This window comes from Erpetoichthys calabaricus, chromosome 2 (genome assembly GCF_900747795.2).
Source record: "Erpetoichthys calabaricus chromosome 2, fErpCal1.3, whole genome shotgun sequence".
NCBI classification, from domain to species: Eukaryota; Metazoa; Chordata; class Cladistia; order Polypteriformes; family Polypteridae; genus Erpetoichthys; species Erpetoichthys calabaricus.
The window spans coordinates 77,265,691-77,284,407 of NC_041395.2; the positions used below are offsets into that span (position 1 = coordinate 77,265,691).

Here is an 18,717-nt window from a genome sequence, read left to right on the forward strand (position 1 = left end):
AAAGAAAAAAAAAAGCTTTTTCTGAGATGTGCTGTTATTGCCTACCTTTCCAAGGGTCGTGTACTCGACTGCAATTTCACTGAAGAAAAAATAAACGTATTTCCCATATTCAATGGCATGATGAAAATGTGGCTCTGTGACAGAGAAAAGGACAGGCTATTACATCCTGCTGAAGCTCTCATTTGTCAGGTAAATGAATGAAAATTAACAGACAGATAGATAGATAGATAGATAGATAGATAGATAGATAGATAGATAGATAGATAGATAGATAGATAGATAGATAGATAGATAGATAGATAGATAGATAGATAGATAGATAGATAGATAGATAGATAGATAGATAGATAGATAGATAGATAGATATTCAGAGGAACTTAATCCATACCAGAGCTACAAGATAGCATGAACCTGTTTAAACCACATCAGCACAGTCAGAATATGGTGGCAGTGCAACATACTGTATGGAACACTCAAACAGACATTTAAATACATGTATAACCAATGCCACCAATCAATTTGATATCATGTCTACAAATTCCAGGAAGGAAGCTTGAGAGCTTGAGGAGGCAAGCTGGACTGGAATCAACTCTGGACTCAAGTGTGGTAAAATTGCTGTCAGTCTATATTCTGTGTTGGCAAGAATGCTGTGCAGTGCTGCTGTTAGTAGTAAAAACATAAGACTAAACTCACTTGATGAGGGTGGACCCAGTCTGGGACTGTGGGTTGTTGTAAAGTACTCAGTCAGGCTGTAAGATGACCTACTGATTGTAGGATGAACTGGTAATGGCTAATGGTGAAGTTTTGCAAGGATACTGAGCCATTGTCAGAAGAGGAAGTGGGAAGCCCCACAGTTAGATATTTCAGGGATAGTATAATAGAAGGACAGCTGGAGAACAGCACTGAAGCTTTAATTAAGAGGTATGTTTCAGTAGTGCAGAGATATCTGGCGTCACCAAGTGCAGTGCTAGGTGTACGGCCACTGGAGTAGGAAAGAATATTTTGCACCCAAATATCTCCTGGCAGGGTTTAAAAGTCTCTTCTAGTCAAACAGCTGCTGAGCTTAAAGTTGGGAGGGAGGGAGACAGGAAAAGATCCCAGAAATTATATAAAAGTGGTAAGGTTGGTGTGATACATGAGTGCTTGGTGTGGAACCTTTTCTGGAATATTGAAAAAGATACCCAACATTTTAGACAGGGACGCAAATCCTGGTTTGGCAGGACCAGAGGGACAGCCATTTATTCGTGTCCCTTTATCTTTTGTCTATCCCTTGCTTGTGTGTGCTATTTTATATACCATATATGCCTTTTTGTATTAGCTGGGTTTGGGAAAGATTGGCCCTTAAGGCCCACTGGGGAATGACATGTATGGAATTATGTGAGGAAATTTCCTCAATGTAATAAACTGCTCCTAAATAATTAACTTAGGAGGATTTCTGTCCTCGGTCTTACCTCGAAGCCATTTGGAGTCATACTTGACCGTTCTGAGTACAGGGCTACGTTCCCCCAGACTGCGGTAAATGACTGCGTCGCTGGCTAGAAAGTCTGCCATAGTTGCAGAGTAGAGGTTGCCATCTAAAACAAACAGCGCAAATCAGTGCTCATGTACAAGAAAGCTGTTCAGGTGTCACCAGATGAGACTTACTCAACAATGCCTTCTGTGTTAATACCCAGCTCTGCCTAGTTTAATCTTCCTGCTCCGGCTTTTCTTCTTACTTCTTGTTTAATGCTTCATTAAATTTTAAATAGCCACATAAAAATGAGTCCTTGGTAGTGAATAATCTTTAATAACCAATTCTTGTTGTCCTATCTATATTAGGTGTTTTCTCTGCCAGTTTCATAAAACACTGTAATCTCTCCACAATGATCCCATCTTTCCCATTTGTATCTCATATAGTTTCTACTCCCAGAAATATATTTTAATCAGTGTTTCAAAAGATGGTGCTTTCATTTTTTACTAAACTGTTACCTCTTCCACCACTGTAACACCTTGCAAGCAGGTGTCATAATACTGAATGGAGTGCTTTACAAGGAGGGAATAAAGAAGCTCGATGCCCACTGGCAAAAATGTATTGATTGACTGAAAAATGTAAACAAAATTAGGTGACAGCTCTATTAATAATATCTAAGTTTCTTACTGTTTGTTTACTATCTATGCGGCAGGTTTCTGTGATTACTTTTACAACAGTCTCTTCAATTTTGTACCAAATATTTTGATAATTGACTAACAACAAATAAATTGTGAAAATGAATGAATAAAGCCAAAATCATGAACAGTGCTCATCTTTATTTAAGTATTTGATGAGCACAGCATCAAAATGTCCTTTTTTCTAGTTATCAGACCTTTTCCTCTTCATTGGTAAAAACACCCCAAGCCACAGTGTAACTGTGTGTTCTAATCATACTTACCAGCAAAGAGAGCCACATTAGACTGTTTAGATTCAAAAGGGCATCGCGCCTGACCCAAAAGCTCTTCTCCATCCTGCTCCAGGGTCTCCATCTACAAAACATGTCAGAGAGAGAGAGAGAAGCAGAAATCAGAATCAGAAAATAAAGGAGCAATAAAGATGGCCCAAGTGCTAAGATGGCTTGCTGCTTTCCTCTTAATTTCTGTAGACACCAGAACTTAAAACAAGTCCAAAGCACTTCACAAGTATTTGCTACTATACTTTTATTTACATATAGTTTTAAAGGCATGAGAGGTGCCTCAGTCATCCTCATAGACTGGGTTACAGGTGGGAACTGAACCAGTTGTCTGTGACTTGATGTCTAATACTTTAGCCACTAGGCCGCAGAAAGATATACAGTAAATGGGACAAATTATTCTGCTTTTCACACATCATTGGGTGACTAAGTGTCAATTAGCCAAGAGGAGGACAAGTACTGACTGCCAACATGCCAGGCTAGGCTGTACAGAACAGGTCACCCAATTCTTTGCAACATTTTCCAACTTCTAAGGAATTCCTGGACATTTTTTAGAAAATTCACAAAATGTTTCTCTTGCATGTCTTGGGCCTGCTCATGGGTCTTCTTCCATTGGGTCATGCCTTTTACACCTTTTGATCGTGATGCACAAGAAGCATGCTAAATACATGCCGAAACCCCTTCAGATGGCTGCTCTTGAGCCAGAAAATCAGTGGTTCTGCTTCAGTGTCACACCATATATTGAATTCCTCACAATCACCCTATCACAGAGAGTAAACACAGCATCCATATTTTGCGCATTTTTACTTGAAGCAACATTTGTGATCATTGGTGGGGAGAGTGATATAGACTTGTAAATCAAAATCTTATTCCCAAGATTAAGCTCCTTCCTTATCAACACTGCAAAAACTACTGCTGCTCTACTTATCTGTTGGTCAATCTCATGAACCTTGAGACACCTGCACTCCACCATTTGAGCCAGATGTGCACCTCTCATTTGTAATGAACAAGTCACTCATTTCCAGGCGGGGACCAAGAACTCTGACTTGGACATTCTAATTTTCATCCCAAACATGTCACATTCAGCTGCAAACATAGAGTACAGTTTGTTAAGGAGAAATGGACAATATCAGAAGACATGCAAGCATTAGGTTCCCAAACCAGACATTCCACAAGCCTTGCTTGTCCATCCTGTCCATGAAATTCATGAAGAAGGGAATGGGCAAGCCCCCTGATAGTGTCTGATGACCATAATGAAAGGACTTGATATTGCAAATCAGTAGGCCTATGGTTGACCACTTATTGGGTCACTTGCTGCATCAGGTAACCCTGAGCCTGGAGACCATCACTAAGGCAGAGTGGTGTTCTGACTGAATCTGTAAAAAATGTCGACTCTAGGGCTGAATGAGAAACAGGTTGCAATAGTGAGTGGATGTCAGGGGACATGAGAGGTTCCTCAGACGTCAAAGATAGGAATGATCCTTGGACTGAGCTGGTGGATCTTTGGCTGACTTATGAATGACAGCAGATAATGGAAGATTCACAGCCAGCTCATATAATTGTATTCTGTTAAAGAGGTGATGTAGTCTTCCATACTGAAAATGGAAGAGATACAAGGTGTGAGCTTGCAAGCAGCTTTTTACTGGACCTTGCCCAGAGGTATATATTTCTTAATACTGTATATACAGAATCTGTAAAAAACATAGAGCTGCAGGTTTGAACTCCATCTGGCTTTTTGTATTGAACAGATTGACAAGCAGATCAAACAAATGCTAACAAAATAATTGAACAAAATTCTTCTCAGGTAAGAAAGAGCTTTATCTTTTTAAAGAGTGAAAGCAGTCTTGTAATTATGAAAAAATAAGCAGAACAAAGATTGCGAGCAAAGCCAGAAAGCAAGTTAGAAGTCAAAACCAAAATCAAACATCAGTGCATCAAATTTTTCAGTTGGAATCTAAAGGCTAGAATAGTCAGCATAACACAATGGTATCTGTATATTATATTATTTATTATATATATATATATATATATATATATATATATATATATATATATACACAGTATATAATCAACCATTTGTCTGTCTGTCTGTCTGTATGACCAACCGCTTTTCATGAGCAAACTACTTAACGGATTTAAAAGGGTTTTTTTTCTTTAATTTGCTTGAACATTCCGATTGATTTTGTGACTTCTCTCATCGCACTAAGTATCATAGTTCACTTGCGGTACCGATTTATTGGCACGCATCCAAGAGACATGCCGCTGACCGAGGGAAGTGGGGCGGGGCCCTCCTCACTCATGCACCAGCCTCGGGGCGTTCCTTTCCTCCACTTAGCTCGTGATCAAGAAAACTACTTAATGGATTTAAATCTGTTTTTTTTCTATAATTTGCTTGAACATTCCGGTTGATTTTGCAACCTCTCTCATCGCAGTAAGAAATCATAGTTCGTTTGCAGGAGTGATATATTTGCGCTAATCTGAGACAGAGACTGCAGACCTAGGGGAGGGGGAAGTGTGACATCAAAAGTAGGGAGCCAGGCAGGGCCCTCCTCACTCACGCTTAGCAAGCGATACCAGTTTGTTTATTGATTTTTAAAGTTTGTACTACTACGCGGGTGGATGGCTAGTCTACTATATAATAAAACACTAAGGTCTGTGTGTCCAGTCCCAATCTGATTGCTCAGCTTGGTTTTGGTGATGCAATGAGATGGAAGTGCGAGAGTGAGACACATGAGAAAGAGTAAAGACATATGAGGCATGGTGAGACAGTCACCTTCAGAGATGGCAAGTATAAAACCGAATAGGATGTCAGAAAGATGTCCTGAAAATAATGAGAGGGTCTGAGAAGCAGGCTATACGGGAATGCACTCAAGAGAGGGAGCTCTGGTGAAGAGACGTTCAGACACATGCAGATGCAGAGGAAAGGCACTGACGGTACATGTATGGCTCGATATAGCAAATATTTTAAAATAATTCTATTACCTGTCTTTGACAGGTACCATGGCTAGTCTTAAATAAATGATATGCAATGACATTACCATCAGTAACGTGGTGGCAAAAACCTATGTAAGGAATAAACATGACAATGAAATCTCACATAAGCTGAAGCATCTTGCAATGAGATTAATTCCCCAAATAGCTATATGATGACATCACCATCATGACATTATAAATAAAACAATTGTCCTAAAAATGAAGTATAATACAAAAATAATATTTGGAAAATTAAAAAAAATAAGATTAATGACATGACTCAAAATTCTCTATCACAACAAAAATGTTTAGCTTTCTATACAGCTAACAGAAAACAGGCAGTGAGATTTCTGACTTCTGATTTTTTTGGTATATACAATAAATCTGGAGTAACAACAAGTAGAGTCTTTTACCAAACACTAGGTGCGACCTTGTGTGTCCTTTATTTGGATAAGGGACATCCAAATAGAATAACAATTTTTTGCCTAGATACAGGGCATGAATTTGGGAAAAACAGGGAGTCATTCATTGGAGCCTGGTGAGTCTGTTATGGAGACTGGTGTTATAGTGAACTAAACAAAGTGGCTTTGTGGATGAACAGTTAGAATAACCCATCATGGCCCTGCTAACTGGAAGAAACAAAAGGCACTAACTCTACAAAACAGAACTATGGAAACCAGAGGACAATAAAGTGCAAGCAACAAGGTACATTGTATGAATCTTTTGACATGTTTTGAAAAAGGATAAATGGTTAGTTTAAAGTAGACAGATCCATTCTGAAAAAGACAAGATTCTGTTTTCAGCTTAGCAAAGGAGACACCACAGTGCTGAGCAGTGCCTGAGTTCAGCCTCGAGTGTTAAATTACCCACTACTAAGCTCTGCAAGTCATGATCGACTTTCATAAAACTGCACTGAATGCAAATAAATATCTCCCTGTCAAAACAGCACTAAAGCAGCAAGTGATGTTTTCCAGATGTTCTTATTTCTTTTTTATCATTATTGTTTGCAGTTTATCAACTAATTAACCCTTAGACTAAAGTTGTTTTTTTGTTTTGTTTTTATTCTTGGTTATGGAGAATGGCCTTTAAAGACTACAAATCCTCTAAAATTCCAGCCAGCATGTATCTCATTTCCAGTGAAACTAAGTTTGCTTTAGCACTTTCCCAAGTTCAGGGTGTTAGAAGGTGCACACACGCTCTTTTATTGCACACAGCACTCCAGTCAGGGAGGTCTTTGGTGTTTGGCAGTATGGCAACCACTCTTCCGCTGCTTGCCAACCTTTTGTCACACACACTGCCAGCACATTTTTTCAAAGGTCTCAGAGACCACTGAAGGCTGAATTCTCCCCAGTTGGCATACTCTAAGCACTCCTGCCCTGAACTGCATATCAAAGAATTAAAGAAAAAAAGCCGGGTCACTGAGGCCCAGCATGCACTTTTCAGACTCGTCTGTCTGAATAATAATAATAATAATAATAATAATAATAATAATAATAATGCTGATTATTGCTGTTCTGAACACTACTGCCTTGCAGCTCCAAAATCCTGGTTTGGTCACTATCTGAATGAAGACTGCACATTTTCCCATGTATCCATATATATATTTTTTGCAGGTACTTCAGCTTTTCCTTTCACATCACAAATGGCCAGAACAAAATCCTGGAGTATGAACTGCAAGGAAGAAGCCAATCATGGACAGGGTGTCCATGCATCACCAGAAACAAATTATCCATGGTATATGGGAGGAAAACCAATGGATCCTGGGAAAAACTTAAGTGGAGGTAGGGTGAATATAGATACTCTAAACAAACAGTGATAAGGCTGGTAGTCAAGTCAGTTTCATGCAGTTGTGACACAGCAATGGTGACCACCATGCCACTCTGCCACTTTACAGCACTTTATACAGCATGCACATAATAAAAAGACCGAACCCTACTATAAAATATTATGTTGGTCTGACTAGATTTTTTTCTGCTTTAGTTGTATGTGTCTGGCATTAGCTTGGCATCCTCTTCAGGGTGAGCTATAGCTGGGATAAATGCCCACTGCTCTGTGACCCTGACTGGAATAAAGAAGATTTGAAAAATGATGTTCCTATTGACTCCTAATGATATATCAGTTCTCTCACAAAATATGAAGATTAATGCACACTGTGTAAATAATGTAGTCATTAGAACATAAATAATTTAACAAATGAGATAAGGCCATTCTGTCAATCAGTCTCAATGGGCTAGCTAATAGCTATTCCAATATATCATCCAGACATTTTTTAACAAATCTTCAGGACAGTGTGCAGTGGCTAGTGTTGTTGCCTAACTGATCCAATGTCCTCAATTTAACTTTGTACTCTGATTTTCCTTCCACCTCCCCAAAGAGATGAGTGTTAGATTAACTGTTAATTCTAAACTGGCATATATGTGTGTGTGTATGCCCTGCAACGTACTGGTACCCACTACAGGGCTCCTTTAGAAAAGTCTCCATCTTTCCATGGCCTTTCACTGGATTTAGCCAATCTGAGAATGTATGCATATAAATCTGCATAATGTGGACTCACTACATATCTAAAAGATTACTGGATCCAACTGATGAACATCTGAAGACCTGGGTTGGTATTTATCAAGCGTCACAGACTTACTCCTAGGAATTGCACTAAAAGTCTAACTAGTTTAAGAATTTGACTTGCCTCAGAGTAGAACATAAGAAGTAGTTACCAATCATCTTAGTCCCAGTTAGGAGAAGGAGACCATGTCTAAGAATGAAAGACACTGCCCCTTGCTGCAAATTAACACTTTTGATGAGGTTTTAGAGCTTTCTGATACTAATACTGAGGCTTCGCAACAAAGATAATGATGAACATAATAATATACAAAGAAGAACAACAAAAATAAGAAGAAAAACATAATAAGGCGGGATATTGCGCTAAGCTGCACGTAAATGTCATGAATAATACTGCCATGAGCACCAAGAAAGACCGACACACACACACCAACTGAAAGTTAAGCCTGATAATAAGTATGTTTATTTAACAATGAAAGATCTACTTTCAGAAGTATTGCGTTCCGCTGTTATGGCCATGGGAAATGCCTCATATAAAGTATCAGTTACTGAATCCAGCCACAGTTATTCCTAAACTGTTACTAAAGTTGTATTCACTCTTGCACTATTCCAGATTGTCTTCCAGAGGTGTAGGACATGATCCCCCTTACCTTCTGTGAGGCTCCAGTTGTCTTTACTGCCTGTAAGTTGTAAAGGGAATGTTTCAAGGGTCAGTTGAATGCAGAGCTCAGCAGGACCTGTGTGACCTTCTGCTGCCATTCACCCATCCAGGGTGCCATTATCTTCAGGGTGGCATGTTGACTACTACAATACAGTTTGTATCCATGACCACGTGTGTGTTGATACTGTGCTATCTCTTGTGACTCACTTATGCGTGTTCAGCCACACTTGGGGCAATAATGGTTATGTGCCTGAATGTAGCTTGCTTTAATACTGTATCATGTTGAGTGGTGAGGAAATGTATAAATCTGCATATTATCTCACGCTTTGAAAGAGCATTCACATTTGGGCGCAAAGTTCAAGAAACCCAAAGCTTCCATTTCCCTGTGGCCAAAAAAGCAAAATGGTACCAACACTTCTATTTTGGCTGAAAGTGCATGGCTTTTCTATGTAGATGGATCGATCTTGTAATGTACAAAAATATTATAATGTTACAGACGTTATTCCATCTCTGTCAAATCAATATATTGTTACAAGTGCATTGTTGTACATTGTTGTTGTACATTATTTCCAAAACATTCAGCCTTTCCTGGGATGTGCACGCCCATGTCTGCCTGAATGCCATATTCTAGCAGCACCTAGTGAGTTATGACAGCTCACAAGCTCTCCTAAATCCTGGTGAACTTAGAAGTTTCGTGAAACACAGGAAAAATTCTAAAATACTTTTACTCTAACCTCAAAGATTAGGACCAAATTTGTGTCACTCTGAGATTTTTGAGCCAGTTAGGACCATTTTCCTACTCTGAGCTTTTGATAAATATGGGTACTGGATTATATAGTCACACATATCTCTGCTCAAGGCTAGACTTAGAAAAGATGATCTTGGTGTATTTAAATAACTTTCCTATTTTGGACTCCAAAAATATACTGCTGGGTTGATTGGCCTGATATGAATCAAGTTTAAATTACAATAATATAAATTAGTGTCTTTCAAATCAATCAACAATTATTTTATACAGGCACTTTTATAACAGGTGCAATCACAAGATTTGTAGAACAGAATTGAAATACAATAAAACTTCAAGCATAAGAGCCGAGCCATGTTGAAAATAAAGAGCAGGAATTTTAAGATAGGACAAACTGATAAAGACATAGCAAGCTAGCAATCACAGCTAATAGACAGTAAGGTATAATTTGATCGCCCAGCGAATTATAGAAGGAATTGTTCCAGAAGCAGTAATTGGAGGAATAGCAATTAAATACAAGTGAGAATAGGTACATCATCAGCATTGATTAATACACTGAGAGAGATGGAGACTTGTGCACAGATAGAAGTGCGTGTGTGTGTCCTGTCACAGACTGATATTCTGTCCAGGGCTGGGGTAAGAAATCGGGTGGCTGTTTTGAAACTGCTATCATTCATTATCTATGGCCTAATGGATAGTTATCAAGTGGACAGTGGGCCTCAGATGACAAGTACTGCTATATAATAGTCCTGACTAGCAGCATCAGCTTTAATATAAAAATAGTAGCAACATCTTCCTCCTTTTTCTACACAAGTCAGGTTTAACTGCTAACAAATTAAAAAAGGGGGGGGGGGAGGGGGGAATGAGAGTGTCCATATAAATAGTAACTTAAGATTTATATGACATCTAAGTTCGAAACACTTGTGTATGGCATAGATCAGTTATGGAGAAAATAATCCGTTTACAGCTGTCCATTTTCTGACCCTGTGTTCACACCGAATGCATGCCTATCCCAACAGCCTCAGACAGAGGACAGAGACTATCAGCCATAGGACACACCTACCCTCATGCCAACACTGATTCATGGCAAGCTAAATTAAACTGGAAAAGGTCACACGAAAGCAGCAGCTATGGTGACCAGAATCCCTGTGTTTGTGAGGCATCACTAATACCTACTGCATCACCATGCCACCTCATTCACTATGATTTTTTTTAAAATAGCATTGCCAACATATTAAAATATAAAATAAAACATATTTATATAAATAATATAAGGAGGACACAGAAATAGGAAGCAACAATATAAATCAAATTAATATAGATAATAACTAAATATATAAACTTAGTTTTTGGTGTGTGACTGTGTTGACTGTGGTATGACACTCTATGTACTCCTGTTAAGTGTCTCTTTCTATTCTTTCATTGTGTACCACTGCAGAACGGCCATTCTGGTGGGACAGGAGGACGAACTTTGTGTGGACATCTGCATATAAAGCAAACTGTTCTCTAGAGTTTAGTCTTAAGAATGATTTTAGCAGAGCTGTGTAGCCCTGCTGCATTTGGAGTCACTGGGAGACAGTGGTTTTCAGGCTTTTCAAGACTTGGTACTCCTTTTCAGCTCCACAGATTCTGTGTACCAACTCAAAGAAAGTATGTTATCTTTTCTGAAAAACAAAGCCTTGTACACTGTACACTAGTACTCATACTAGCACAAATAACTGTCATGTAGTGTATTGACTTTACACAAAAACAAAAAACATGACTTGTTTTTTAATGTATTCTGCTCAGCATTGTTTCGAGATTCTGCATATCTGGCGAAGTGCATGATAGATTTATCCTGAAACTGCTCCTCAGAGTTTAGCTTCAACCCGTTTTCCATGCTGCTTCTGAACTTGTGTGTGTGCTTCTTTTTAAATTAAACTAGGGTTGTTTACTTTTGGAACTGATATAACCCAGCTAGTCTGACAAATGTTTACTATGGACGCAAACAGTCATGCTTTTTTCCCCCTCATTGGAGCATTTTCAATAAAACTGTGGTTTTGAGCAATAGTAGTTTCCATTACATGGTACACAAACTAAAGAGGGTACAGGCAGTGCTCAGCACATGAAAAATAGCAACTGAATAGAAAGAACAGATGTTGCACTGTAAAGTGTGCTATTCCCTGTACAGTTACAGGGTTTCTGCGTACCCCCATACAGCACTTTGAGAACCTTTGGTTATGAGGAAAGGAGGAATGCATAATGAACAAACAAATGGAAATTCATATCATGTTTAACAAAAATAGTTTACAACTAAATTTAACAAATTAAAAAAATATAAGAGCAGAAATACATATAAAGATCAAAATAGGCAGAACAACTAAGGTATTGTGCATTACCTTATAGTTCCGACAAGTAGGGTTGAAGGCGTTTGTCCCGCAGGCAAAGAGAGTCTGGTCATTTCGAGAGACTAGGACTTTGATGTAGTTGTAGCATTCATCCTGAAATTAAAACAAAATACTTATGCTGTTGGTGGTTGGTAACAGCAAGCATGTTGTGCTGAAAAATGTTATTTTACCATCGGGTGACAGAGCTGCTTGGATCTTTCTTTTAAAGGAAGCAATCATCACCGTGGCATTTTTACGAGTAACAGGTTGGTTTAAATGCCTTTTGACAATGAACTCTAACAGGGGTTGGTACATGGAAGTTTCACACATGAAGATAATGGTTTTAAAAGCAATGCAATGCAAATCCACTGGAGATTTTTAGGGTCTGATATCAGAGATATTTTTATAACATTTATTTGTAAACAAAGTTGAGACATGCTTCTAATGTGAAGCTCAATCTTGCCAACTCAGGAGATGGCATACTTCCTTAGCGACAAAGGGAGGTCGGTGAACAATCATCAAAAAAATCAAGCATAAACAAAACAACAAAACAATTTAATGTCTCACACCAGAACTCCAGAAAAAAAAAATGAGTGTTTTCAATTGACTTTATTTTACTCTGTATCCTGATGTTAGACAGTTGGGCATTCAGTTAGTTACAGTTACATTGCGATAAGGGGCTCTTTATAGCTCAACATGCTGAAGAAAATTTAAAAGTAATTCTGTCTGGAGGGCTTTTGTACAATGTTGCCATATGGCAATGTTTCCACCACATGTTATTTTTTGATATATATATAAGAAAAATCTCTTTTTCTATCCTGCTGTGTGAACAGAAAAAAAGGGTTGATGAATTGGTCTCCGAGAGGAGCATATGTGAGGAGACTCATCAGCTTGTGCCAAATGCAAACAACTTTGGATAGATAGAAAGAATTTGATCATACAGGTGACTGCAGCTAGAGGGCCATAACCTGTCTGATGGCATTGGAGATATCACATAATTATATAAATATATGTTTGAAATAGTATACAATTATATTAAAATAAAGTAGCTAGAAACAGCTACAAAAACCCAATATCTGTGGGGCCCGTAAAACCATTACAAGGCAAGAAAAATGCAGTTCTGTGACAGGCTAATTGTGTTTTCATTTTCAAAGTCACTTGTCAGGGAAGGCGTCTATTTGTTCCTATTGGTTATTTATCAGTTTTACCGTATGCTGAATGCAAATTAAGTGTGAACATTGTCAGGTGCGTGCGTATGGGACACAGCTTAAGGTCTCTGGGGATGGTAGTTACCCACCAAACCAGGAGTTGGCGCTGTTTGCTGAAGCATTTTCTCCTCCCTCTGTAGAATGGAAGAACCTCTGACATCACAGATGCTGTCTGCCCTCCTCTACCCACCTCTTCATGCCTGGAAGGCATATGACCAATAGTTTGGCCATTTTGAGTTAGTTCTGTTATGTACATCAGGTCTGATAAGACAATTCCACAGCTTGCTGCATATGTATTTGTCTTCTACAAACTTTTACTTATATGGGGGTCAACAGGTGCAACAAACCATTTCACGTTGTTGTGTCTCAACACTTAATGTGAAGAAAGATTATAATTATGTTATTAGTCCTAGAGTCTAAACAAAGCCATAGTAACTCTGAGAGGGGATAATAATGTACTTGACAGAATTTGAATGAAACTAAATTTAATTAAGAGTGAATAATTCCTCAAGGCATTATATATTATATGTAATTCACATGTTGGCAGACATTTATTCTCTTTATTTTGGAGCATAATGGTTTTGTTAAGAGGAATGCTGAATATACTTGAATATATTTAAGGCCGCACACACTAGTCTCAGTGGCTGAGAAGCACTTACATTGTTCTTTCCTCTTAATGCACATTTTTCCATGTCTTGAGGTTTGGTCTTCCAGGTCAGCTTCTGCAAGAGAACATGAAAATCTTCACAAAATCCACACATAACACTAATTAGATGTTTAAAGATTCTGACAAAAGTTTACAGATAACACAACCTATGTGACATCTCACAGAGCAAAATGGACACTGGACTTGCATGTGAGTCTTAGTAGTCTATAAACTGTGGAAAAGTCGGATGAGATTGCAAGATTTTTGGTGCTATATGTCAAAACGACAAACAGGATGTATGATACATTAACAAAGCATGCAGAAATCCTCAAATGCCAGACTACTTTACGAAATGCTTTGAAAGTTAGACAATCTTTTAATAATCTTCAGTTGTGAATAGTCTTAGAAGTGAAGAAAACATGGAGGAGCCTTCACTTGCTAGTCAGGAGCTAGCTAACAAGAAAAAGAAGAAGTACTATAACTTTCTATATGTAAATGAAACGTCTTTGAGGTTTCATGGTTAAAACATCAATACTGAAAGTTAATAATATACAGGTGCTGAAAACTTTTCAGTTTCTGGCACTAATCTGGAAAAGAAACTAGTATGAAGTCTTTTTTTGGAGGTGGTAATAACCTGGTTTATCACCCAACCATCTAAAGTGAGAACCTGCCTAGACTATGCTAATGAAAAAAGTACAGAAGCAAATAAAGAAACTTATAATCAAGTAAAAATGAAACATATTATAAAAAATATACTATAAAAAATCTGCTACACCACAAATAACAGAACAGACTTTGAAAGAGTACAAAAAAAATCAGGTTCAGAAAATAAGTACCTGATAATGATAATAAAAGTGTATTTATAGGAAAAAAGACCATTGTGATGTCACATGCCAGCACACGCATGCTGCCCACCCACATGAGCGTGATTATGAGTATGATTATTGCCATAGTGACAAAGGCATGGCCACTGTAAATATAAATTAACTTGTAAAGAGATTTGTGATGCTACTCACTATGAGAGAACATTTCACTTTTAACTTGATTATAGCCACACTGAAGGGTCTGTTTTTTTTCTTAACTCATTGTTTAAATGAGAATGTTGAGATGGATGTGAGGAGTTACAAAAAGGACAGGATGAGAAATTAGACAATCAGAAGTATAACAAAAGTGGAAGAGATATCTAAGAAGGTACAGGAAAGCAGGTTGAAAGTGAAGATGAATATTTGGGCAAAATTGTGATGGGAATGCAAGTACAGTGGAAGAGAACCTGAAGGAGCACAAAGTGGGGGTGGATGAATAAAGTAAAAGAAGATCTGCAGGAAAAGGGCTTGACTGGCAAGGAGGTGCAGGACTGAGCTGTTTGGAGAAGCCTGACCAAGCACATCAACCCCACATACAGAAGTTTTTATGTCATTCCAGCTTTGTACCATTTTTTCATGACCTTTTTCCCACTTCTATGTGCTAAATTATATTCCTTTTTTAAAACCTTCCTTTTTAGTTTTCACTTTGGAATATCTTAACTTGTGTCCATTATCATACTATACTGAAAATCCTACTAGCCCCCCTTACTTTTGTCACTAGTAAGACTAATCAAATGTCTTAATGGCCTACTAAATACCTCACCTCTTTTGTTGTTTACCAAAATTATGATTCAATGAACACTCTAGGCTTAACAATGAGAGGTCATCCCGTGGAATGTGCCACCTCGGCCCATATTTCTATTTTGATTGATTCTACTTAGCCCTTCATGTCCAAAACAGGACCGACATATTGAAAGATGTTCAGAAAGTCCATATTACAATGAATCTTTGGTAACTTTAATTGAGTAATTACAGATGAAATTTTCTACATAATTTATTTTCATTATTTTGAACATAAGACTAGTTGAAAAAAAAAATTCAGAGTTTTGATAGTGTTCCTTTGTTTCACTTCTTCTTCAAAAAGAATCTCAGCCAGAGGCAATATCTAATAGTATAAAAACTGTCTGCACATGTTCCCCCGTCCTTCAAATGTAAAAGCAAAATTGATTTAGTCTTTGGAAGTGCATCACTTACATACTGTGGAGTAATCTCATCCGCTGAGGTGCTCAGATTGATCGCAAACACATGATCCCTGGGAATTAATGGAGAGTGAGAGCGGGAGAGAGAAAGAGAGAAATAAAATGCACTTTTAGTCTGCATTCTTTTTTTAACAAGAAGATCTGAAACTCTTTACTTTCTGATTCTTAAACTTTTCAGGAAAGAAATGCCAAAATATGTGCCCTAAAAAACAGAGAAAATTGAAAACCCAGATTCAGTTAGTGTGATCCAAACAAACAAAACTGAATGATCAATAAGAAGATCCTTCCGGCACTTTTTCACCATAACTGTGAAAGTTTTGAGGTTCATCCAAAGTATATTCTTTAAAACCATCCATCCATCCATTTTCCAACCCGCTGAATCCGAACACAGGGTCACGGGGGTCTGCTGGAGCCAATCCCAGCCAACACAGGGCACAAGGCAGGAAACAATCCTGGGCAGGGTGCCAACCCACCACAGGACACACACAAACACACCCACACACCAAGCACACACTAGGGCCAATTTAGAATCGCCAATCCACCTAACCTGCATGTCTTTGGACCGTGGGAGGAAACCGGAGCGCCCGGAGGAAACCCACGCAGACACGGGGAGAACATGCAAACTCCACGCAGGGAGGACCCGGGAAGCGAACCCAGGTCCCCAGATCTCCCAACTGCGAAGCAGCAGCGCTACCCACTGCGCCACCGTGCCGCCCTTCTTTAAAACCAGACAGCCAAAATGGAATAATCACATTATGAAATCGTCCAAATGTTTGGCTAGACCTTAAATGAAGCCTTGGACTTTTTTTTTTTTTTTTTTTACATATAATGCTTTAAAAAAAAAGCTCACTTACACAATATATTTTAAAGTTTGCACAAGATTTTAGTCACATTGTCTAGAATACTGTTCTTGTATATTCTGACCTTCATGTTGGACACTTTCCATGCATTATGTATCTGCCACCTTTAAAAGAAGTTGCAATATAATCTGAAGACTCTCACACTGATTATGATACATTACCATACTCACATGTTAGGGAAAGTAATATTGAGTATAAAGGGATTTATTTATTATAAATCATTCCAGTTTAAGCTCCACAACACCTTGATTGAAGACACACAGTGTCATTTGAAATTTTTAAAAGACCAGCTATAATCCGTAATTTCAGCAATGGTATATTAGTTTGCAACATGATCAGGCATATGATGCAGTATACTGTCATCACATTACTAAATTCTAAGTCAGCCTTTATTTACATAACAATCCATCATTCTTCTCTTAATCACATTAAATGAGCATAAAGCCAAGTGAAGGGGGCCATAAGTACAGGGTGGGGCATAAAGGTTCCCCACATTTTGAAGGGGTATAAAAAATAAACAAAGCTATCTAATAAAAAATTGCATATATTTCCGAAAAGTATATAAAAACAGTTTTGTTTTAGTGGGTTTTAAAAATCATATCAGACAAATGGCGGCCGTCGTTAGCAATACATTGCTGAAGACGTTCCCGGAAGTTCTCCATCACTCTCTGGGACATCTCAATTGGAATGGTGTAGATTTCCTATCTGATCCTTTCCTTCAAATCCTCAAGAGGTCGAGGATGATGTTTGAAAACCTTTTCCTTTAACTATCCCAAAGAAAAAATTCACATGGGCTTAAATCTGGTGACCTTGCCGGCCACACCACATCTCCCCTTAAAGTGATCAAATGCTCAGTGAACATTTCCCTCAACACTCCGAGTGAACGTCGTGCTGTGTGAGCTGTGGCCCCGTTCCTGTTGAAACCACACATGTTCTGTACTAGGTCTGCCAGGTGATTTTCTTTTCAGTGTGGACCCAGTTCCCTGAAGGTTAGAAATCCATAGCAAAATCGTTTTCCGATCTGATACTGATGCATTTCGACTGACCGCAAAGCGTGCATGGGACTCTCTCTGCATCACTATCACAGAACAGTTGTTCTCATAATACGCTTGAACAACAAAGCCCCGATGTTCACTGGTCCAACTCATGATGGGTACTGAAAATGGTAAACCCTAACCTACCGAATGAGACCTACCCCACTTCTCTATCACAGTACAGCCGGCACAGTTCTCCCTTGAAATGTGGGAGATCTTTATGCCCCACCCTGTATAAAGAAAAAAGGTTTGGGTGAACATTTTCACTTAAACACATTCCAGATTTATTTTCTTTATAATTGCCTCCAAACTCTCATTATTCATGAAATCAAGCTTGGCATTAGTAATAATAAAAGAGAAGGTGACATCATAGTAAGACCAGTGGCTTCTCACCTGGCTGCAATGTACAGCATATGGTGAATCCTGATCATCCTTTGGAAGTCCAGGCCAAGCTGCAGAGTGTCATTGTCTGGATTCAGTCCTTGGAAAACAGGATGCAGAAAAGAGACTGTTGAAAGAAGACAAAAAAGATGCTTTGAGATAAAAGAAAAAAAACAAAACATTGATGACATGAAAGAATTTGAGCAGACAAAAGAAACAGAGGGAGAGACAGAGAGAGAGAAAAAAGAAGATGTCTACTGCTGGGATAATGAGTGCTCAGTTCAGCTGCTGAGAGCATCAAGCCCTCGCTAACCTACAAACATTTAATTGTTCTGTTTCAGTTGTAAGGGAAATTACCCCTGACAGATTAGTGGATTAGAAGAAAGTACAACCCTGTGTCTTCACATTATAAATTTGAACTGTAGCTCTGGTGACTGTGCTCTGTCTGCATTGTCTAATTAAGAAAGCACTGGCTGCATTTTATGTGCCTTCATAACATTAAGAAATGGAGACCCTTGCATATTTTGAAGCAAAAGTCTACAAAATTTTCTAAAACCTTGATTATACAGCAAAGCCTCAGGAGTACTGCAACACCTTCCAATGGCAACACTTTGCAGATTTTCCCTATAACAGTATGTGTGCCATGACTTTTTGAGTTGTCTGTCAATTATCCAAGTTTGCCTTTCATTTTTATTTTTGTTTATGGAATGGCAAGCAAAGTTGTTACCTAGCAAATGACTAAAAGCCTTACATAAGCATTTAGCAGGAGAATCAGAGCAGAAACGATGAGGATTAGGACCCG

At 38.4% G+C, this 18,717-nt stretch overlaps 1 protein-coding gene across 6 annotated transcripts in view; it reads right to left on the minus strand.

The window, feature by feature from the left end:
• The window catches only part of sema6e (sema domain, transmembrane domain (TM), and cytoplasmic domain, (semaphorin) 6E), a 360,931-nt gene that overhangs the window by 63,314 nt on the left and 278,900 nt on the right, over positions 1 to 18,717 (minus strand). For all 6 annotated transcript variants that reach the window (XM_051922749.1, XM_051922750.1, XM_051922746.1 and 3 more), the window contains 7 exons: positions 17,928 to 18,042; positions 15,636 to 15,693; positions 13,592 to 13,654; positions 11,737 to 11,838; positions 2,409 to 2,499; positions 1,452 to 1,574; positions 46 to 134 (listed from right to left, as the gene is read on the minus strand). In XM_051922749.1, coding sequence (XP_051778709.1) covers positions 46 to 134; positions 1,452 to 1,574; positions 2,409 to 2,499; positions 11,737 to 11,838; positions 13,592 to 13,654; positions 15,636 to 15,693; positions 17,928 to 18,042 — 641 coding nt within the window. The remainder of the gene's footprint in view (positions 1 to 45; positions 135 to 1,451; positions 1,575 to 2,408; positions 2,500 to 11,736; positions 11,839 to 13,591; positions 13,655 to 15,635; positions 15,694 to 17,927; positions 18,043 to 18,717) is intronic.